This window comes from Pongo abelii, chromosome 8 (assembly GCF_028885655.2).
Source record: "Pongo abelii isolate AG06213 chromosome 8, NHGRI_mPonAbe1-v2.0_pri, whole genome shotgun sequence".
NCBI lineage: Eukaryota > Metazoa > Chordata > Mammalia > Primates > Hominidae > Pongo > Pongo abelii.
The window spans coordinates 99,696,493-99,720,237 of NC_071993.2; the positions used below are offsets into that span (position 1 = coordinate 99,696,493).

At 34.5% G+C, this 23,745-nt stretch overlaps 1 protein-coding gene across 8 annotated transcripts in view; it reads left to right on the forward strand.

Annotated features, from left to right (window-relative positions):
- The window catches only part of EXOC6 (exocyst complex component 6), a 207,717-nt gene that overhangs the window by 70,605 nt on the left and 113,367 nt on the right, over nucleotides 1-23,745 (forward strand). For all 8 annotated transcript variants that reach the window (XM_024253940.3, XM_054522647.2, XM_054522648.2 and 5 more), the window contains 6 exons: nucleotides 1,286-1,354; nucleotides 9,638-9,721; nucleotides 15,412-15,458; nucleotides 15,579-15,699; nucleotides 17,081-17,152; nucleotides 21,999-22,096. In XM_024253940.3, the coding sequence (XP_024109708.3) occupies nucleotides 1,286-1,354; nucleotides 9,638-9,721; nucleotides 15,412-15,458; nucleotides 15,579-15,699; nucleotides 17,081-17,152; nucleotides 21,999-22,096 (491 nt within the window). The remainder of the gene's footprint in view (nucleotides 1-1,285; nucleotides 1,355-9,637; nucleotides 9,722-15,411; nucleotides 15,459-15,578; nucleotides 15,700-17,080; nucleotides 17,153-21,998; nucleotides 22,097-23,745) is intronic.

Consider the following 23,745-nt stretch of genomic DNA (forward strand, 5'->3'; position numbering starts at 1 on the left):
GCCTCCTAAAGTGCTGGGATTATAGGCGTGAGCCACCACACCCAGCCACTATGTACATTTCTGCTGTATATCTGAGGATGAGGTGATACATATATACATAGTCACACAAATATATATGTAATATATATGTAATATATTTGTGTGAATATGTATGCTCATGTGTGTATATATGTATATGTATGCATATGTAGTGAATGTCTGCTGTTGTACTGAATACAGACAAATGAACAGCTTTAAACAGTTAAATGCCTTCCTAATGTGGAATTAGTATGTCCTGATTAGTCCCTTGAAATTATTATTAGGTTTTTTTGTCCCTTTAAATTAAATAAATATTTTTGACCTCTGCTTTTTTGTTCTTTCTAAATATTCAGAGGACCTCTGTATTATTTTCTCCTTTGAGGTTCAGAATGTTGAAAATAGACCATCTAGTCTTCTTACTTCAATTTTCCCCTTCCTGTTCTGTGTATCTTTCCTGCTGGGAGCATACCATCATGCCTTACCCTCAGACCTATACATTTAGAGGAGCTTGGTGGTTTCCCTGTTCTCTCAGATCTATTTTACTACTATACTGCACTACATTTTGTTTTTATCATTTTCCCTAATAAGCAATGTTATATTAAAGATAATTTAAGTTCACTCTGGAGATTCACGTGAGTTCAAATGTGTTCCTTTAAAAAGGGTTTATGTATTTCTCAAGTTTGAGAAACTTTATAGTACTACATTTCATCAATTATAAGGCTTTTTTTTCACATAACATTTCAGAATATAGGATACATCTTAAAGATGATGGTGTTATAGTTTTAAGTGGTGGTGTTTTTTCTTTCTTAGTGGTCTGTAAAATAATACTGATAGTGTCTTTAATTCAATGCAATAATGACCAATCATATGACATAGCTGCCTAAGAACAGGAACTTTGTCTATAGCCAAACCATGAAATCTATGTATCATTTTTACCCAAAACAGTAATGAGGTATCTAGTTATCCATGGCAGTTTTCTGTTAATCTATCATACATATTAAAAATATACAATTTCTCTCCTTTGTTACCTTAAGTTGAAAACAGTCAACAGTGATAATAAACATACTACAAAGAATAAACTGCTGAAGAAATGCCAAAACAAAATAAAGAAGGTTTTGTGTTTATAGTGTATGCTTTCTATGGGAGAATTGAATAAATGTTGTAACACATAGTTCATGAATCTTCTCGCCTGTCTTTAACTTTACATTATCTAATAGTGATCTAATAGTTTGACCTATAATTTTTTTAAAAATGGTTTCATTTTCAGGTCTTAACTGTTCAGGATCTTGTCGATTTTTCCCCTGTTTATCGATGTTTGCACATTTATTCTGTTTTGGTAAGTATGTTTTATATTTATGTATATATAGCTTTATATTATTTAAAAGGCATGTATGTATTTTAGGCCCTAAGAATTGATCATATGCTGTAAATCTTCACATAATTATTTGTGAAATATCCACTGTGTGTAAGGCACTTACATTTTTTGTTTACTTATCATAGTGTAATTTCAAGTGATATATCATTTCATGTATATTTTAAGAACCTTGTAATAGTATACTTCCATTTCTCCCTATTGCCTTTGTGCTGTTGTTGCATCACAGTTCTTATAAGTTACTTCTACATGTGTATTCCATACTACATTGCTCTTATTTTTGATTTAATGTTCCTTTTTAAAAATAACTGCTTTATTGAGATCTAATTCACATACCAAAAAACTTACCCTTTTAGAGTATACAATTCAGTGGTTTTAGCATATTCACAAAGATGTGCAACCATTACCACTACCTAATTCCAGAAATACCCATTACCCACCCCTCCAACCACTCCCCAAAACACCAAAAATGTGTATCTGTCTGTTATTAGGTGATGTGTTCTATAGATATCTGTTAGATGTAGTTGGTTTATAGGGTTGTTCACGTCTTTTACTTCCTTGTTGGTCTTCTGCCTATTCTGTTATTGAAAGTGGAAGTATTAGAGTCTTCAACTATAACTGTTGAATTGTCCATTTTTTCTTTCACTTTTGCCAGTTTTTTATTCATGTATTTTTAGGGCCTTGTTGGCAGGTGAATATAAGTTTATAATAGTTATGTCTTTCTGATGGATTGACCTTTTTAAAAAAAATCATAAAATATCTTTCTTCATAATATTTTTTGTCTTAAGGTTTGTTTGGCTTTAATTAGTATAGCCATTCCAGCTTTCTTTTGAGTACTATTGGCATAGCATGTTTTTCCCCATCCTTTTACTTTCAGTCTCTTTGTATCTTTGAATCTAAAGTATGTCTCCAGTAGGTAACACATAGTTCAGTCTGTTTTTTTAAATCCAGTCTGCTGATCTCTGCCTTTCAATTGGAGTGTTTAGTTCATTTGCATTTAATGTAATTACTGATAAGGTAGGATTTATGTCTGCTATGATATTCGCCATTTGTTTTAACATGTCTTATATCTTTTTTGTTCCTCTATTCCTCCATTAGTACTCTCTTGTGCATTAAATAGATATTTTCTTATGTACCATTTCATTTCCTTTGTCATTTCCTTTTCTTTTTTTTTTTGACAGAGTTTCGCTCTTGTTACCCAGGGTGGAGTGCAATAGCATGATCTCAGATCACTGCAACCTCCACCTCCTGGGTTCAAGTGATTCTCCTGCCTCAGCCTCCCAAATAGCTGGGTTTACAGGCACCCGCCACCATGGCCAGCAAATTTTTTGTATTTTTTTAGTAGAGATGGGGTTTCACCTTGTTGGCCAGGCTGATCTCAAACTCCTGACTTTAGGTGATCCACCCGTCTCGGCCTCCCAGAGTGCTGGGATTACAGGTGTGAGCCACTGAGCCCAGCCTATTTTCTTAGTATTAGCCCTGAGGATTGCAATTAACATCTTACTTTAAAAAAATTTAGTTAGATTAATATCCTTTTCTTTGTGCTATTGTTTTCTTTTTGAGACAGGGTCTTGCTCTGTCACCCAAGATGGAGTGCAGTGGCGTGATCACAGCTCACTGCAGCCTTGACCTCTTTGGGCTCAAGCGATTCTCCCACTTGAGCCTCCCAAGTCCCTGGGACTACAGGCTCATGCCACCATGCTTGGCTAATTTTTGTATTTTTTGTAGAGGTAGAGTTTACAGTATGGTCTTACTGTTTTATGCTGTAAATTTAATAAACTTTCATCAGCACAATAACTTCTGGCTGGTATATATAACCAAAAATTATTTGGTAAAGCTAATTTCTTTCTTTTTTTTTTGAGACAGAGTCTTGCTCTATTGCCCAGTCTGGAATGCAGTGGCGCCATCTTGGCTTACTGCAACCTGCGCCTCCTGGGTTCAAGCGATTCTACTGCCTTAGCCTCCCAAGTAGCTGGGATTACAGGCGCCTGCCACCATGCCTGACTAATTTTTGTGTTTTTAGTAGAGACGGGGTTTCTTCATGTTGGCTAGCCTGGTCTCAAACTCCTGACCTCAGGTGATCCGCCCATCTCAGCCTCCCAAAGTGCTGGGATTACAGGCATGAGCCACTGTGGCCGGCCACTAATTTCTTATTATTGTTAAACTCTTCCTCCTTCTACTCGTTATTCCAGTTCTGCCATTTCCCAGCATTATAGCATTGGGAAAATTACTTCCTTATTTGAGTTCCTCATTTGCAAAATATGGTTAACAATTTCTAAGGCTGTGTTGGGTATTAGAGTCAATATAAATAATAAAAGTGCTTGGTATAGGACCTGGTATAAAATATCAGGCAGTAAATGTTAAAGGGGTTATTATAAAAGGGTTACATTAATATGTATGCTTTCAAGGACTGTTGACTGTAAGTCTACTTTAGCCAAAAAAGCTCTATGTCCAAAATCCTAAGGTATCCTACTCTATTTGATCAAATATGGGTATTCCATGAAAGGAAAATAGGTATAATGTCAAAAAAAGGGATTCTCTTTGGAAAATGCTGCACACAATATTCATAATATAGCTTATCATAGCTTATCATTTTTCAGACTTTGAGAAGTCCTAAGAGCTTCTCTGACTTCACTTAGCTGGCCATGTCCTAAACTTTGAGTATAGGGATCATTTTTTTTCTTAGAATACTGAATATTGAATGAGTTAATTTCCTAATTATCTGATGAATACCGAATATAGTGTGCGAATTGCTGCCCTAGGAGTTTTTAAGGGTATATGAAGGCTTTCCAAGAGGCCTTGGGCTAGAAACTTTAGGGAAATAAATTTTAGGTCCACGGCTTTCTTTCTAAAAATGATCTGTTTGGGAAGCCCAACCTGTCTTCAGAATAGTTCTTCTCTTACTATTGGTGCTCTGCTCAGATTCCCTTGGGTCCCTTTTCAGCTAGAAGCTACCCCACATCAGATTACCAGTGTTGAGATTAATAAGTTATGGTGTGTGGATATGGTGTTTGAAAGCCTAGCTTCCTTGCCTAGATTAGGACAACACTGAGGTGTAACTTATGCTTTGAAGTTGCAGTGTGGCATCAGGCACACAATTTTTTGCCTTAGATGGTACCCTTGGTCGGCTTCCTCTTGTTCCTTTTACTTTCTTCACTTCTTGAACAGTTTCCTTCTTGAACATTTCTTTAGTTTATCATTGATTTCAGATTCTGTTCCTAGGACAGCTGCCTAAGATAGTGACCATATTAGTTATCAATTGCTGTATAACACACTGCCTTAAAACAACAAACATTATTGTTTCACAGGGTTAGCAGTCAGGGAGTCGCTTAGCTGACTGGTTCTGGCTACAGGTCTCTTATGAGATTCTAGTCAAGGTGTCATGAGGACTGCTGTTATCTGAAGGCTTAACAGGGGCTGGAGGATTTGCCTCTATGATGGCTGTTGGTAGAAGGCCTCAGTTCCTTGCCACATGGGGTGTCTACCAGGCTGCCTGAAAGTCCTCATGACATGGCAGCTGGCTTCCCCCAGAGTGAGTCATCCAGGAGAGAAACCAAGATGGAAGCCATCATTCCTTTTATAACACAATCTCAGAAGTGACATACCATTACTTCTGCTTTATCCTATTCGTCACATAGATGAACTCAGGTGCATTGTGGGAGGGGACCACACAAGGATATGAATACCATGAGGTGGGGATCTTTGGAGGCTGTTTTGAAGGCTCCACGTTTACTTTATAAATGAAAATCATACCCTTCACTGATACTCAGTACTACCATGGTGCATTGTCTTGAGGTGTAAAAGCTTCCAGGGTGCCAAATAAAGGAGAAGTCTCCTTGAATTATTAATCAAGGGACTGTATTAGGAGTTCCTTCCTTTCCATTTTTGCACAAATTTCTGTTAAGGGTAAATCATGTTAGGAACAGTATATTTTGTCCTGTGGTAGGATATTCTGAATTTAGATATGTAGTAGGGAGTAATGACATAGGTAGGAATAACGATAGTTTCCTTTTAATGACCTGTTCTTTTTCCCCCTAGCTATTGACAACGAGTATATTGCTTTTAAGAGAGAGTCCCTGTGAGAGTACAGCAAAGAGAACACAGAGAATTTTGATTGCTAAAACTATGTCCTGTGTATTTAAATGTAAACAATGATTTTGGCTAATCTTAATACTTTTCGTTAGGATGTATCATTTGCTGTAAAGAAAAACACCTTTAAACAGCCAAATGATATGAGTTAGTAAAGCTGTATCTTTTAAACATGAATGGAGTGTTTTCTGGGGCTGCCAAAAATTTTAAGTTACACTGGCTAACCTTATTTTTTCATATTCATGTACATTATGATTCAATAAAGTGGGTAAAACTGTTCAGCTGTCATAAGTCTAAGTCCAATTGTTTAATGTTTTCTACTTCATATTTAAAGTAAACCCTGGCTATTCATTTTTAGCAGCATATACCATTCTCTTTTGTTAAACACCCAGAAAAAGGATGGTCATCATATCTAATGAAATTAATGGAGTTATGCCTGATTTTATTGTTTGATTTATTGATTAGTAGGGGTGCATTTTATTTATGTATTTTTATTTATTTTAGTAGCTTTAGGGGTACAAGTGGTTTTTGGTTATGTGGATGAATTGTATAGTAATGAAGTCCAGGCTTTTAGTGTACTTGTCACCTGAATAGTGTACATTGTACCCAATAGGTGATTTTTTTCATCCTTCACCCCACTTCTGAATCTCCAGTGTTCATTATACCACTCCACATGCCCCTGTATACCCATAGCTTAGCTCCCACTGATAAGTGAGAACATGCAGTATTTGGTTTTCTGTTCCTGAGTTCCGTCACTTAGGATAATGGTCTCTAGTTCCATCCAGGTTGCTCCAAAAAATATTATTTTATTCTTTTTTATATCCCTGATTTTTATACTTGGTTGTATTTAATTATTTCCAAAAGTTGAATAACAGTTTTATGTATGTCCACATGTTAATGGAAGGCATGTAGTATTGTTTATTATGCTCCTTCATAAAAGCTTAGAATTTTAGTTGTATATTACATTGCATTATTGTAAATTAATGAGAAACAGAATAAGTAATGAGAAACTGATTTATTATCTTGATTTTAAGGTGTGTGAATGCACAAAACAGTCACACTGGGTTTAAATAATATTGACTGCTTTTTGTAATTCCATAAATTTTTTTTTTTTTAAAGACAGAGTTGTGCTCTCTTGCCCAGGCTGGAGTGCAGTGGTGTGATCTTGTCTCACTGCAACCTCTGCCTCCCAGGTTCAGGCAATTATCATGCCTTAGTCTCCCAAGTAGCTGGGATTGCAGGTGTGTGCTACCAAGTATGGCTAATTTTTGTATTTTTAGTAAAAACAGGGTTTCACCATGTTGGCCAGGTTGGTCTCAAACTCCTGGCCTCAAGTGATCCGTCCTCCTTGGTCTCCCAAAGTGCTGGGATTACAGGCATGAGCCAATGCACCTGGCGTTGGTGATATTATGGTGTAAACCCATAATTTCTCAGTGGTTTTCATGATGTAATTTTTTTGTTGTTGTTTGTTTGTTTTGTTTAAGAGACGGAGTCTCGCTGTTGTCCGGCCTGAAGTGCAGTGGTGAGATCATAGCTCACTGCTGCTTTGAATTCCTGGGTTCAAGTGATCCTCCTGCCTCAGCCTCCCGAGTAGCTGGGACTGCAGGTGCATGCCACTATGCCTGGCTAATTAAAAAAAAATTTTTTTTTAAAGAGATACCTTGACATGTTGCCCAGGCTGATCGTGAACTCCTGGCCTCGAGCAATCCTCTGATTTCAGCCTCATCTTTACTTTTTTTGAAGTGAAACTTGGAGTCAGACTTTTCTTGAGAGACACTTAGTACAGTTTGACTTATTAGTTTGATCATGAGGACTGGCTTTGCTAATTCGGTTTTAGGTTTTAGGGTGGACTTTTTAAAAAAAAAAAAAATCAAATGCCCTAAGTCTGCAGGTCAGAATTTGAACCAGAAAGTGTATTATTAATGGGGAAAAAAAGTCTCACTCATTCTATTAAGATATTTATTTCCAATAAAAATGTGCTTTTGGGTTTACTCATTATCAAAATGTATGATATTCTTAGGCCGTTTGCGTCAGTTAAGTACTGATTATGATAATTTCACCCAGAAGAAAAAAAACCCACTATAACACCTAAAACCTTATAATCTGAAAGATAAGAGTAAAGCATATCATATTAGACAATGTTTTTTAAAATTAAGTTAGAATAAATTCTGTAAGGATAATGGACTGGAAATAAGAGTTCAAAAAGAAAAATGTAGACTTTCTAAATGTTAAGGAATAATGTGTTCATGTATCTGTCTATATATATTTTATAATTTTTTAGGTGTGGGGTTTCATGGTAAAAAGGAATCTGAGGAGAAAGGAAAAATGAAAAAAAAAAAAAAAAAGGAAAGAAAAAAAGAGATGAGGTCTCACTCTGTTGCCCCAACTGGAGTGCAGTGGTATGATCATACCTCACTGTAGCCTTGAACTCTCGAACTCAAACGATCCTCTTGTCTCAGCCTCTTGAGTAGTTGGGATTACAGGCACGTACCACCATGCCTTGCTAATTTTTAAATTTTTTGTAGAGATGGAGTCTCACCATGTTGCCCAGGCTGGTCTCAAACTCCTGGCCTCAAGTGATCCTCCTGCTTTTGCCTCTCAAGTTGCGGGGATTAAAGCGTGAGCTACTGTGCCCAGCCCCATATTTTTTTAAATGAGTGATGGCTGAATATGTTTAAATGAGGATTTAGCAGTTTTATTTTAAATTCCATTTTATCTTTAAATGCATTATATCCTCTGCATTTATTTAAAATTATGGTGAAAAAAATTAGTTACCATATTAAAACTGTGTGAGGGACATTATAGCTTATTGAAATTATTTTAATTGTTTGCATATAAAATAATTGGAAAAAGTTTTGTATAGGATACCTAGGTAAAAATATTTTCCGCATTTTAAGTTTACTTTAGACAGCACTAAGAAAAGTCGTGTTTTTTGTAGCTACTTAAGTATAAAGAAAATAAAATCAGACTTTTTTTCAGTGAAAATGTGGCTTTTGACATTTTTTTTCCTGTAGTTAGTTTTTTTCTTTTGACTTTGGAGCCTTAGATGATTAGGGAAATGGTTCTCAACCTTTGCTTCTGATGTTGAATGGGTTCTCTTTAAGGAGTGAAGAAGACAGAGGGGATTGATGTATAGTAATTAATTTATTTTTTCAGTTATTCACTTAGCTAATATTTATTGAGTGCCTTCTGCATGCCAAGCATTCTTCTAAGTGATAAGGATACAGTGATGAGCTAGATGGAATGTGGACCATGTTCTAATAGAGTCAGGTAGTAAAGATAGATCTCTGTTGTTGGGTAATGTAGCAGCTAGCTATATGTAGTTACTAAAATAATTAAAATTTAAAAGTCAATGTCTCATTCAGATTGGCCACATTTCAAATGCTCTATAGCCACATATGACTAGTGGGCTACCATTTTAGTGCAGACATAGTAAACGTTCATCATCACAAGGAGTTCCATTGGACAGCACTGAGATAGACTAACCAAGAAATTATAGCATGGTATAAGTGCTATGATAGGGAAGTACAGGTTGCTATGAGAGAACAGAAAATAACAAGCCTTCAGAAGTTAGGGAAAGCTTTCTAAAGGAAGTGATATCTCTGGCGAGATATCACAGGACTGGAGAGTCCTGAAGGATGAGTAAAAAATCATATGGGAAAAGGAAACTGGGAAACTTATTTCAGAAATAGCCTGCACAAAAGCCTGGAAGTGAAAAGAGAGCAGTATATGGATATATTGAGAGTGAAAGAGTAGCAAGAGATGAGGCAGGGGCTTGTATAACATGCTCATGTTACATGTAGGGCCTTGTATAACATGCTCAGAAGTTTAGGCTTTGAAGCTAATCTTTCACTGGCTTCCCTCACTGATAGCCATATTTTGGTTTGGTTAATCAAAAATCTATAAAGCCTAAGTAATAAGTTTGGTAGGTGTCAAATTGTTTAAACATAACTTTATTCTTCCTAATAGTCATGATACAAAAAATTGCTATCTTTAAACTATAATGGCAAAACTTATTCTTGACATTCTGTATGAAATGCTATTAAACATTTACATTCTAGTTAGAAAATTTAAAGTGACTCTTGGAGGTAAAGAAGTATGTGTTTTAATTGTGTGTGTGTATGTGTATTTTTCATTACTCTGCTGATTTTATTTTAGGGTGATGAGGAAACATTTGAAAACTATTATCGAAAACAAAGAAAGAAACAAGCAAGACTGGTATTGCAACCCCAGTCGAATATGGTAAGTATGCGATATTTTGAATTGGTTATGTTGTCACTTTTTATCCCCTTATCCTGTTTTAATTTCTTCAGAGCATGTATCACTGTTCATTCAACTACAAATATTTATTGAACACCTACCATTTCCAAACATTGGTTTAGGTGCTAAGGGTACAGCAGTGAACCAAATAGATAAGTCCCTTTTCTCATGAGCTTACATTCTATTAGGAAAGATAGCGAATTAAAAAAAAAAAGGACCAACAAGAAATATATAAAATATCAGGGAATGATAATTAGTTTCTGACAATATAGTGGATTATGTACCTTGATTAATTGTCCCACTGAAAATACAACTGAAGATGCTAGACAGACATTTAAAACAAACAAACAAAAAGATCAGAAACTAAGTGAATAAGGAACTCTTCTATATATTGGTTGTGGTGATAGTTACATTAGTAGATGTGTTTGTAAAACTCATAGAAACTGAATATTACACAGTTTTATTGTATGTGACTAATACCTCAATACATCTGACTATAAAACAATCAAAACAGGAAAACCCAAATGAAGGCAGAAACGCAGATAGGTTTAATGAAACACTGAATATAGCTTTTATCCTAGGAGCATCTGCTGAGTAGGAAAGCATGAGTTTTGAGGACATTGGGTACAGAGGGCTAAGCCCAGAGCCCACCCAAAGCAGGTGCTTAATAAGAGATTGTCTCCCTTGTAAGCTGAGACTCCAAAGGATTTAAAGCCCCATTATTAGGATGAGCTAGAGATAAAACCATCTAAAAATCCTTCTGTTCCTTCTGGCGAATACTGTAAGGAAAATTACCTATCTCAAATCTTAGTGCTGAGTGAACGAGAGAAAAAATCCCTCTGAGAATTCATAAGCAGTTTGTTACCACTTGTGTTTGCAACCCAAATTCATCATACATGGATAGTCAAAGACATCTCAAACTCAACATTTAAAGTATTTCCATCCTGATACTATCTCCAAGTGCCTGGCAGAAGCAAATACAGATCTCTGCACCTTCATTCAAGAGTTAAACTGAGCAATTCACAGTCAGAAATAATTACCAAACGAGTGAGAATCATAAGAAATATTAACAACAAAAATAGATTCTAAAAGACTTGATATTTGATTATTAGCCATAGAGTATATAATAGTGCTACTTAGTATATTTACAGAAATAAAATCCAAGCTTGTTAATATAAATAGAGAACAGAAACTATAAAGAATGACCAAATAGATGTGAAGAAATATCAGGTAGAATATCTAGAAATTAAATACATATTAACTGAAGTTAAAAATATTATCAATAGGTTTAACAGTTGATTAATTCTCTCTTAGTTAATCTGAAGAAACTATGTGGAAGTAAGCATCACAAAGAGACAGAAGGAAAAATTACTGAAATGAGACATGAGGGATACAGAGAAGTCTAACATATATCTAATTGGAGTTTCAGAAAGAGGATAGAGCAAATGAGACTGAAGAATATTTGATGCCATATGGCTGAGAATTTTCTGGGACAGATGAGAAATAGAAATCCACAGAGTCAAGTCCAAGGAATCCCAGGTACCTTAAATAAAAAGAAATACACTCTTAGAAACCTTATAATTAAATTGCAGAACACCAAAGATAAAGAGGAATAGAAGACCTGAAAACTATTATCAGCTATCTTGATCTGATTGACATTTATTGAATACTCCACCCCAGATGGAAGAATACACACACTTTACATGTGCACATGGAAGATTCACCAATATCATATTCTGGGCCATGAAACAAACATCAACAAATATAAAAAGCTGGGCTGGGTGCAGTGGCTCATGCCTGTAATCCCAGCGCTTTGGGAGGCTGAGGCAGGGTGGATCACCTAAGGTCAGGAGTTTGAGATCAGCCTGGCCAACATGGTGAAACCCCATCTCTACTACAAATACAAAAATTAGCCAGGCGTAGTGGCGCGTGCCTGTAATCTCAGCTGCTCGGGAGGCTGAGGCAGGAGAATCACTTGAACTCGGGAGGCAGAGGTTGCAGTGAGCCGACATCGCACCATTGCACTCCAGCCTGGGCGACAAGAGTGAGACTCTGTCTCAAATAATAATAATAATAATAAATAAATAGAAAAAGCTTGAAATCATACAAAGTCTATCCTCTGACTGCAAGAGAATTAAATGATCCATATGCAAAAAATGAATATTGACTCACCTCTTTCAACAATTCAAGTGGATCATGGACCTAAATGTAAGAGTTAAAATTGTAAACTTTTAGGAAAAAACAAAGGATAAAATCTTTATTACCTTGGGTTCTACAATATTCTACAATGTATTTACAGCAAATTCCTATGTGAGATACATAAAGCATGAGCCATAAAAGAAAAAAAAAAGATGATTTGAACATCAAAATCTGAAACTTCTGCTTTTCAAAAGGTGTTGTTAAGAAAATGAAAAGGCTGGCTCATGCCTGTAATCCCAGCACTTTGGGAGGCCAAGGCGGGCGGATCATGAGGTCAAGAGATCGAGACCATCCTAGCAAACATGGTGAAACCCCTGTCTCTACTAAAAATACAAAAATTAGCTGGGCTTGGTGGCGTGTGCCTGTAGTCCCAGCTACTAGGGAGGCTGAGGCAGGAGACTCACTTGAACCTGGGAGGTGGAGGCTGCAGTGAGCTGAGATCGTGCCATTGCACTCCAGCCTGGCGACAGAACAAGACTCCATCTCAGGAAAAAAAAAAAAAAAAAAGAAAGGAAAAGGCAAGATAAGGACTTGGAGAAAATATCATGTCTAAAAAGGGGCTTTATCCAGAATATGTAAAGAACTTGTATAATTCAGTAATTGAAGACAGATAAAATAATTTAAAAATGGACAAAAGATTTTTTTTTTTTAGTGTAGTACTGAGTTTACTAGAATAAACAGAAAATAGAACAGAATAGATGATTGAGAAACAAATTTAAGTGTACGTAAGAACAACTGTCAAGCTATTTTTTTTAGTTGACATATAATAATTGTACATATCTATGGGACATAGAGTGATATTTTGATACATATATAATGTGTAATGATCAAATCAGAGTAATTAGCATATTCATTGTGAGAAAACTATGCTGAACATCTTCTCACGTGCTTATTTGCCATCAGTTTATCTCTGGTAAAATGTCTATTCAAATCTTTTGTCCATTCCACACTCCAGGAACAAAGCTGGATGGAGAATGGACAAAAGATTTGAATAGACATTTTACCAAAGATAAACTGATGGCAAATAAGCACATGAGAAGATGCTCAGTATAATTTTTTCGTCAGGGAAATGCAAATTAAAACCACAATAAGATACCATTGCATACTTACTAGAATGACTAAAATTGAAAGGATTGATAATAGCGAGTGCTGGTGAGGATGTGAATCAAGTGGAACTCTCATACACTTCTGATAGATATAAAATTATACTGCCACTTTGGAAAATGGTTTGGCAATTTGTTACAATGTTAAGCATACTCTTCTATGACCTAGCAGTCCTGCTCCTAGGTATTTATCCATGAGAAATGAAAATGTATCTTTATACAGTGGCTCATATGTGAATGTTTGTAGTAGCTTTATTATAAACACCAAAAACTAGAGACATCTGAATGTCTGTGAACTAGTGAATAAATTGTGGTACCTCCATGTGTATAAACAAATTATTGTACGTTTTATATAATGGAACTACTTGGCACTAAAAGGGAATTGATACATGCAATGATATGGATGAATCTCAAAAGTATTATTCTAAGTGAAAAAAATTCATATACAATAAAGTTATATACAATATGAGTTATGTTATATGACATTTTTGAAAAGACAAAACTCTAGGACAGAATATCAGTGGTGGCCAAGGGCTATGGGTTCGGCAGGATAATTCTCTACAAAAGGGCAGGAGGGAACTTTCTGAGATGGAAATGTTGTATTTTTTTATTTTTCTGGTGGTTATACAACTGTCTACATTTGTCAAAACTCAGTGAACTCTACATGTAAAAAAGGGTTAATTTTATTATATGTAAATTATACCTCAATAAACTTAACTTTAGAAACAAACATAAACAGAAAATCTTAAAAGTACCCAAAGAGAAAAGAGGTTATTTTCAAGTAAACAAAACAATAAAATATTTTCAATTCTGAAAAAAGTAACTGTCAACTTAGGATTCTATATCCAGTGAAACAAGGGCAGAGATAGACATTTTCAGACAAAGAAGAGCAGAGTTGGCCACTGAGACACGCTTACTAAGGAGATCCTAAGGATATGCTTCAAACAAAAGGAATGTGATGCCAAATGGAAGATGTGAGATGCAAGAAGGAATGAATAGCAAGAAAAGTATAAATATTTAGGTAAATCTAAAATGACTGTAGGAAATAATGTAAAATATTATGGACATTAAAACAACATAGAATTTTAATTTGTGCAGCAGCAGTAAGAAAAAAATAAGATAGAATTAAAATACACAACAATAACATAAACATCAGAATGAGATGGAAGTTAGTGAAATTAAACTATCCTACAGTCTGAAGCGTCCAGCAGAAGAGTAAAAATATTGACTAGCTTTAGAATTTGGTTACTTAAGGATGTGTAATGTGATTTCCAGAGTAACTACTGAAGGAATAGAAACAGGGTATATATACTTTTATATAATACAGGGAAAGCTAGAATGATGAGAATAAAATTTTTGTTATTTGTGTGCTTTTGAGTTGATAAAAATGGTAATTCTAAACCTATAAGCACTTGATAACATTGACTCAAAGTATTTAAAGCAAAACTGCCACAACTACAAGGAGAAATAGAAAAATCCACAAGTATAGTGAGTTTTAAAATATGTGTCATTATCTTCTAAACCAAGTAGACATAGCATCAGTAAGAATACAAAGCATGCTTAATAGGCTTCATCTAATGGAATATATAGAATCCTATTTCAACAACTATAGGAACATATTCTTTTCAAGCACACATGGACCATTATTAAAAATTTGACTACATACTATGCTATAAAGCAAGTATCAGGAAATATCAAGCATTTGGTGTCATGTAGACTATATTTTCCAATTACAGCATTTCTAAGCTAAAACGTATTAACAGTCCTTCCCCCAAAACACCTGAAGAAAACCCCAGATGTTTGAAAATTTGATCACATTTATGAAATTTGCAAAACATAACATTTGAACTTAATTGAAATATGAAATATTTCGTGTAATAAACTTTTTATGAATGAAAGTCATATGATCAAATATTTTTCTATATGCCTTTTGTTAAAATTATAAACAATAGGCAATCATAAAACCATAAAAGGTTTTGGCAGAAGATATAGTCTGATTACTATTTGAAAAATATCATTCTGGCAGCTATATAGAGAATAGACTGTAGGGGACAGGCTGGAAGTTGGGGACCCTATGTAGGAGGATGGTATAATACATAGTCAAAGTAGAGGTGATGACAGCTTTAACTAGTCTGCTGAGAAGGGGGTTCTGAAATCTATTTCCTTTTTAACTTATCTCCTTTCGAATGTACGTTCCATGAGAGTAAGGACTTCTTGTTATTTACAAATATATCCCTGGTACCTAAAAATGTATGTGACATATAGTAGGCTCTCAATAAATATTTGTTAATGAAGTTGTAGTGACTTGGAACTTACCTTTATGTTACCGGTATTTATTGGTTTAAATTGATTTTTATTTTTCATTTTAAGCATGAAACAGTTGATGGCTATAGAAGATATTTCACTCAAATTGTAGGGTATGTATCTAATATGGAAATAACTATTATTAATTTTATATTATGTTAAATGCCAGAAATACTTATTTTCTGTTTGGGTTTTTTTTTTTTAACACATGCTTTGGTAATTACTGTTTTTAGGTTCTTTGTGGTAGAAGATCACATTTTACATGTGACCCAAGGATTAGTAACCAGGGCATACACTGATGAACTTTGGAACATGGCCCTCTCAAAGATAATTGCTGTCCTTAGAGCTCATTCAGTAAGTCAGACAATTTACATTACTAAAATTTTAATTCAGTTACTTCAAGAACTTCTGAGCTGCATAATGTCAGAGGAAAACTGTACCTCCATCATTCTGCATTTTTTTAGTAGTTGCTTAGATTTGGAAGTAGTAATGTCAGGCTTTTGTTTGGTAATATCAGGCTATGATTCTGCAACTGACTGGGGCTTCCCAAAACACTTTTATTCTAGCATTATAGAAAATGAAGAATTAAGCAGGTCTCATTAGTCTCAACTGACCTCTTCATTAGATCCCTGAAAAGCACCATGAAGAAAATGTTTTTAATTATCATTTCAACTCTTTGTTTCTAAAATAAACTCCACCATTAAAACTCAATAGAACTTGTTCTTCGATGTTTACAATTTACAGTAATACACTATAATAATGAATTTCTTTAAAATTTGCAATTTTCAAAATTTGAAATATTGAACCTTTGTGTAATGAGAGGTTTTTATAGATGAAAATTAAATGATCAGCTATCTTCTTAATGCCTTTTTGGAAATAACAAATATGTTAGTGTTATAAAGACAATACTTAGTCAGTATAGGCCTTTTTAAAAGTTGTAGTAGTTTACCTTTATTAATATATTTTCATACTTAAAATTTTGTCTGTTTATAATTTTATAATTGATCATTGAGATTTTAAAAAATTGAAGAAAGATTGTTAGCTTATGTGATATTAAGATTATAAATAAGCTGCATTTTTATTTATCAGGAATGTAGATTCTTGATACACTATCCAATGAACTACGACTTTTCCTAGCATATTAATAAAGAACAATACATTTTATCATGGTCGATATTCGGATCAGCTCTGAATATATAAAATTAAAGTATGTTTCCTGTTAATTCCATGATACCAAATATGAAGTTATGTTAAATACAGCATATCACTTTCAAAATCTCATTAAATGCTATGAAAGGAACAGAGTAAATCTCACTGCCCTTTGAAATTAATAATTTTCTTTTGGTTAATTACTAAGAAAATAATGAAATTGTAATTCTTATATTGGAAAAAGTAATACATAGTATCTCTTTTATAAGATGGAAAATAAGTAAATAGATGAAATGTGAAAATACATAGTCTATTATAAACCTTTTTCAGTTTAAATAACTAGTTCCTAAAATCTAAAAACTTTTGAAATATAAGCATCATAAGTATCATATTATCATCTCCCTCTAAAAGTTTATACTGAATAGAGAAGGTCTGTTGTGGATCTAACCAACCAAAATTTTAAACTTATTATAAGTCTGGCAGATTAAAAGAAACATTATCAATTTCTTATTTCTTAGTTTTTAATCATATGACTCTGGTTTGTTGTTGTCGGTGTTTTGTTTTCTTTGTGTGTTTCCACCCTCAGTCCTATTGCACTGATCCTGATCTTGTTCTGGAGCTGAAGAATCTTATTGTAATATTTGCAGATACTTTACAGGTGGGTGATAACCTAACAATTAATGGTTATTCTGATCACTTAAAAACATACAAAATATAGGCTATACTCATTTATGTTATTGTAGATTAGTGGCAGTAAATTAGTAGTAATAAATGTTTACCTACGTATTGGTATTCTGCTATTACCCAGGACTATTCATACCACTTCCTTTTCAATTATGAAGCTTAGACAGAGCTCAGGGATGCTACCATCTTTTAAAATATTGATCATTCAGTTAGAATAAAGTATTTTTACAGTTTAAAAAAAAGAATACAGAGTATAATGGAAAGAACCCTGAACTAGAAATTAGAAGATATAAATTCTGCCTTAGGGCAGTGAGAAGTGGGTTCTAGAATCACATAGGCCCGGAGTTTCTGTTCTGCCTGTGCTGTTGACTAATTGTATGCCTGCAGGTTCTTTAAGCTTTAGATCCTTATTTGTGAAAATGGGTTTATTACTAATTTCAGAATTGTTTTTAGTTTTAAATATGATACTTTGTATGAAAACACATGATTTGAAAACTGTATGTTCATTTTCCTCCTGGTTTCTGGTCTTCCATGTGTTCTGTGAGCAAATCACTTTACTTTTTTGAGTTGTTGTTTTTCTCTTTTTAAAAATAAGGAGGATTGTTTGAACCCAGGAGGTGGAGGTTGCAGTGAGCCGAGATCACGCCACTGCACTTCCCTGGGCAACAGAGCGAGACTCCGTCTCAAAACAAACAAAAAACACGAAACAAAAAAATAAGATTTTTCTTTTTATTGGGAGTAATATCCTCTCCCCTTCGGATATTAAAAGCAATATCACCGGCAAGTTGTACAACTGCTGCGTTATTGGGAGTCATATCATCCTCTCCCACCTGGATATTAGAAACAATATCATGGGGTGGGTCGTGTACACCCTCTGCGATATTAACAGTAATATTCTCTCGCTCCTCGATATTAGGAAAAATATCACAGCGGGGGTTTATACCCTCTGCGATATTGGGAGTAATATTATCCTCTCCCATCCTGGATATTTGGAACAATATCACAGGTGGGGTGTACACCCTCTGCGATATTGGGAGTAATATCATCCTATTCCCCCCTGGATATTAGGAACAATAATCACCCCCTGAGATGTTGAAAGTAATATAAAAAACAAGATTAAAACTAAATTATTTCAGAACTCAATATTTTTGTGATTTTCAGTATCAAAGTTTTGAGATTTCTAGCTTGTCCTTCCTCCTTGATCACAGATAATAAAGAATTGATTGCGTTTTCTTTTCCTGTGTAAATTTATGGGATTTTATGGTTAGAAGTAACTTTTCATGAATTACAGACTAGCATTTTCCAAAGTGTGATAAGTGCTGTTACTTAAAAAAAGTGTCCTGTGGTCCAAAAGTAAAACATATTTCTCCACTGAAAACTTTTCTGAGAGCAAATTTATACCCATAAGTTCCCAAAAGGAAGATGATTATGCAGCATTTTCCCAATATATTTGACCCTTGAATCTTTTTCCCCCTAGAACATCTTTTAGATCTAGAACTTTATATAATATGCTTTGGGAAATCCTGATTTAAACTATTTGCTTTATCACAAGAGTCTTTGCATCTTAGAATTATAGTTTTCTACTTTATTCTTAAACCTAAAGAGAAGGTTCCACAAGCTCCTTTAGTAAATTATTTTATCACTCATGTCTATTATATATTAATTTGTATGGCTTATATTTTAACAGCGGAATAAGGTAGGATTTTTTGTTGTTGTTTTCATAAATTTTGTGATGACTGTATAATATTAATCTCACTGCAAGAAAACTTTTGGGAAGTTTTATTTGGGGCTGTCCAAATTTTGGGGGCCCATTTCTAAGTAGCTTGAGATATTAGGTTAGTGCAAAAGTAATTGCGATTTTTGCCATGGAGAGCAAAAGTAATAGTAATTTTGGATAGTAATTTTGCTGTACTTAATGACTTAAAGCACTTCTTCTCAAAGTGTGGTCTGGGGACCACTGGTCTACAAACTGTTTGTTACTAGTCTGCAAATTATCTGTTAGATCCATAACAAAAAGGAACTTTCCTCAGAATGTAAATTAACTGTATCCCCAAGTACAAAGTTTAGTGCAGTTGGCATCTTGCTACAAGCAAGACTTTTTTCAATATAGGTAGCAGCATCAATTTGTATTCTGGTGCAAAGTCCTTATTTCTTTGTAGACTGTAATAAATAGTTATTGGACTGGACTTTGAGTACAGCTGAATCTACAGTATTTGATATGGTACCAAGGAATTCTCCAGAGAATCAAAGAAAAGTCAAAGATAATATTTAGGTAATATTGGCACTGTAAAAGCAACAATGATAGTTACATAAACCCTTGCAAGGATACCTTTCTCATATTATTGCTTTGAAATATGACTGGAGAAGTCAAACCAGTCCTTCCTACTTTTTCAGAGTTTCTACGGTATTTTCATTTCACTCAAAGCTGACAGGCTGAGTATTAGGTCCATCTTATACTGAATTAATGATTGCTGGCTTTTAAATTTATAGCTATTAATCGAAGAACTGGTAAGTGTCTTTTCATGAAAACTAATTAAAGAATGTTACATAATACTTAGTTTTTTAAATCAGCCCTTGCCACCCTAAGGAAATTTTGCTTTTTAAAATGCCAGTATTTTATCTTCTAAAACAAAGCTGACTAAACAATAAAGTAAAAAAGTAATACCAGCATATTTATATTCCTTACTGCCTATTAGGCAAATAACAAGTAGACATTTATTGATTCCTTTATTAACATTTTTTGAGTACCCAATACATGTTAGCAGACTAGTTGATGTATACAATAGTAGAGACATAAAAGTTGGTAAGACAGTAGGGATGTAAAAGTCCTTGGCTTCAAGAAATTCACAGTTTATTTGTAAACGAATAAAATGTTTAATAAGGCATCCTAATGCAGCAAGCAATATGTTGGCTTTGGGCTTGCAGAAGATGGAATAACTAACTTAAATTCTAGGAGTTGAGGAAGGATATACAGAAAGTTGAAACTTGAGCTGGGTTTGAAGGATGAGTTCAGCAAATAGATAAGAAGGAAAGGGCATTAATGGAAGAAAAAATAGCATATGTAAACTATAGATAAAATCATGGTGTGGTGAAAGTGAAACTGAGCAGCTTGATGGTAGACTGTAGAATATTGGTGTGAACAAGGAAGGGCAAATAGTGGTGATTAAACTTATGAGGTGGTTTGACCCAGATTATGGGACATCTTGTGGGACGTTAGTAAGCATTTTATAGTTTTTAGGCAGGGGAATGGCACAATCAGATTTACACTTTTGAATGGAATTTTGAGAATCTGGGAAATAGATTGAGAGAGAGAAACAGTTGAAATTTTAGTTTAGGAAGCTTTTACAGTGGTCTAGGTAAGAGATATTAAGGACCTGAGATAAAGCAGTGGCACTAAGAATATTTCTGGAAGAAAGAAAGATATGGGTAGATGATGGAGAATGATAGATTTGATTTGTAAAAGGTAAAAATCAGAAGAATTTGGTGACTACTCAGTGTGTGTGTGTCTGTGTGTGTGGCAGGGGTGGGGTGTTTAGATGGTTTTCTAGATTCTCTGTTGATAAACTAGGTTGATGATAGCATTATTATTATGGATAGAGGAATACTTGATTTCATTGGAGAGAGGAAGTAAGTTTAATGTACTTGCTGGCTGACTGACTGGAGATGAAACAGGTGTTGGAATTAAATATTTGGAATTTAGAGAGGCCTAGCTAGAGATACAGATTTGAACTAATCATCAGAGGTTGAAATCATTAGACTTGAGATTGCCCTAGGGAGCTAGAAGAAAAGATTAAAGGATAGAGATAGAAGTTACACAAGGAAACTGGAAGGATTGTTCATAGATGTAAAGGGAGAACAAGAAGAATGATTGGTGTTATAGAATTCAAAGCAGAAGAATTTCAAGAAAGATGTTGGGTAGAGTGAGATCATTGAATCTGATATTTAGGAGATAGTCTGTGACATTGTTGAGTAGTTTAAATAAAGGAATAGAAGTGAGAGTTAGATTGTAGTACGTTTGACTGTGAAGGGAGTGACAGAGGCAGCTGACAGGCTACAGAAAATTGAGGGAGAGCTGTTTTGGTCTCGTTTTTCTTGGCTTAAAGATGGGAAACAATTTAGCATGTTTTTTAGCCAAGAGAAAGGTGCCTGTGGAAGTTAAAGACATAATAGAGTAAGAAGTTAACCCATGGAATGGTTTATGTGGAAGGAGATAGGCCCAAGAACAAAGATGGAGAGAGAAACCTTGGAGAGACAAGTGGAGAATTCTGTGAGGTGAGAGAGAATGTTTGGTCCCGATATGGGTAAGATTTCAGTGAGTTTGGAGTCAGAAAAGAATAAAATTTGGAAGTGTGACTGTTTAATGGAAAGATGTAAATTTTCCCAATGTGACAAACTCAGTCTTAAATTGAAGGTGCGAAAGGAAGCCAGCTTGTCTCAGACAGAATCCATTCCCTTTTCTTCTTGTATCCTATTTAGGCACCACTTCCCAAGACACTGTTATGTAAAAACTTATCTTGAATTTTTTCCTCCAGCTCTGACTTCTAATACTTTTTAAGGCTAACACTGTAGTCATTACTAAAAAGAGAGAGAAGAAATGGAAAAACCATTCTATTCCCATAAAACTCTTTCTGAACCTCTTTTTTACCAAATGCAATGTAGTAGAAAGTCAAAATGTATCTTTTTTTTTCTTACTGTGAGAGTGGCATGCAATGGGATCTAGTGATTCCTTACAAATGATTCTCTAGTATTCCCAATATTTTTAATGATATTTTTGTACACTTGTTTATCTGCTTTTTTTTTTTTTTTTTTTTGTATTTCAGGGTTATGGTTTTCCAGTGAACCGACTTTTTGACCTTTTATTTGAAATAAGAGACCAATACAATGAAACACTGCTTAAGAAATGGGCTGGAGTTTTCAGGTTAGTCTAAGTCATGGTGCCTTAATATAATGAATATGTTTGTCAAATGCTCAAGTGGTTCATTTGCATATATTAATAAAAATACTTATAATCATTTTTATTGTAGTAAAGTACACATAGAATTTACCATCTTAACCATTTTCAAGTGTATAGTTCAGTGGTGTACACTCAAATTGTTGCAACTGTCACCACCATCCATTTCCAGAACGTTTTCATCTTCCCAAATAGAAACTCTACTCACTTAACAATAACTCTCCATTTCCCCCTTCCCCCAGCCTCTGGCAACCACCACTCTTGCTTTGTCTCTAAAATTTGACTGCTCTAGGTACCTCATGTAAGTGGAATCAGATATGTTTGTTCATTTGTGTCTGGATCATTTCGCTTAACACAGTGTCTTCAAGGTTCATCCATGTTGTAACATGTCAGAATTTCATTCCTTTTAAAGGCTAATATTCCATTGTCTTTATATACCACATTTTGTTTATCAGTTCATCTGTTGATGGACATTTAGGTTCCTTCCACCTTTTGACTATTGTGAATAATGCTGCTGTGAACGTGAGTACAGTATACATATATCTGTTTGAGTCTCTGCTTTCAAATCTTTTGGGTTTATACCCAGAAGTGAAATGCTGGATCATATGTAAATATATCTTTAATTTTTTGAGGAGCTACCATACTGTTTCCATAGTGGCTGTAACATTTATAATCAGTTTTTAATTATACTTACTTGTAGTTCTAATATCTGTAATTTTTTCCTAGTAAATGATTAAATACTTATAAGGCTATAAGTATTCAAAGATATTTTGTATTAGAGACAGAAATTTACAGCTTTTAAATTTTGTTTTGGGCAAGTGCTGTTTTTACAAATAAAATAACTAGATTAAGAATCTTAAATAATCTAAATGAGAAAATTACTTTTGCTTTAACCACTTATCTGCAGGCCATGGACAAAAGTATTTTAATATCTGTGTAACTTTTTAGTGACATGAGAAGAGAAATATACCCCCCCACTTTAATTACTAAAAGTTTTCCTCCCTCCCTTCTTTCCTTCTTTCTCTTTTTGTCTCTTTCTCTCCATCCTTCTCCCTTTCAGGAAGAAAAAGTCAATCTTGAGGTTTTACATCTTGTTTACCCAAAATGTGATAGAAGTAATGTGTCAATATTTGATGATATTAAAATAAAAGTATGTTAGATGATTTAATACCAGCTTAGCACTTATCCCATCAACTTTCAAAACTATGGAGATTGACCTTCTAAATACTGTAATAGAAATTTTCGAACAGGGTGAGGTGGCTTATGCCTGTAATCCCAGCACTTTGGGAGGCCAAGATGGGAGGATCTCTTGAGGCCAGGAGTTTGAGACCAGCCTGGACAACATAGTAAGACCTTGTGTCTACAAATAAAAAATAAAAAAATTAGCTGGGCATGGTGGTGCGCACCTGTAATCTCAGCTACTTGGGAGGTTGAGGCAGGAGGATTACTTGAGCCCAGGTGTTTGAGGCTGCAGTGAGCTATAAACACACCACTGCACTCCAGCCTGCACAATAAGGTAAGACTGTGCTCTTAAAAAATATTTTTTTAATGCCTAAGTGGCTCATAAGGTGATACACATCTAGTAAAATCAACTAAACAAATCCTTATTTGAGTTT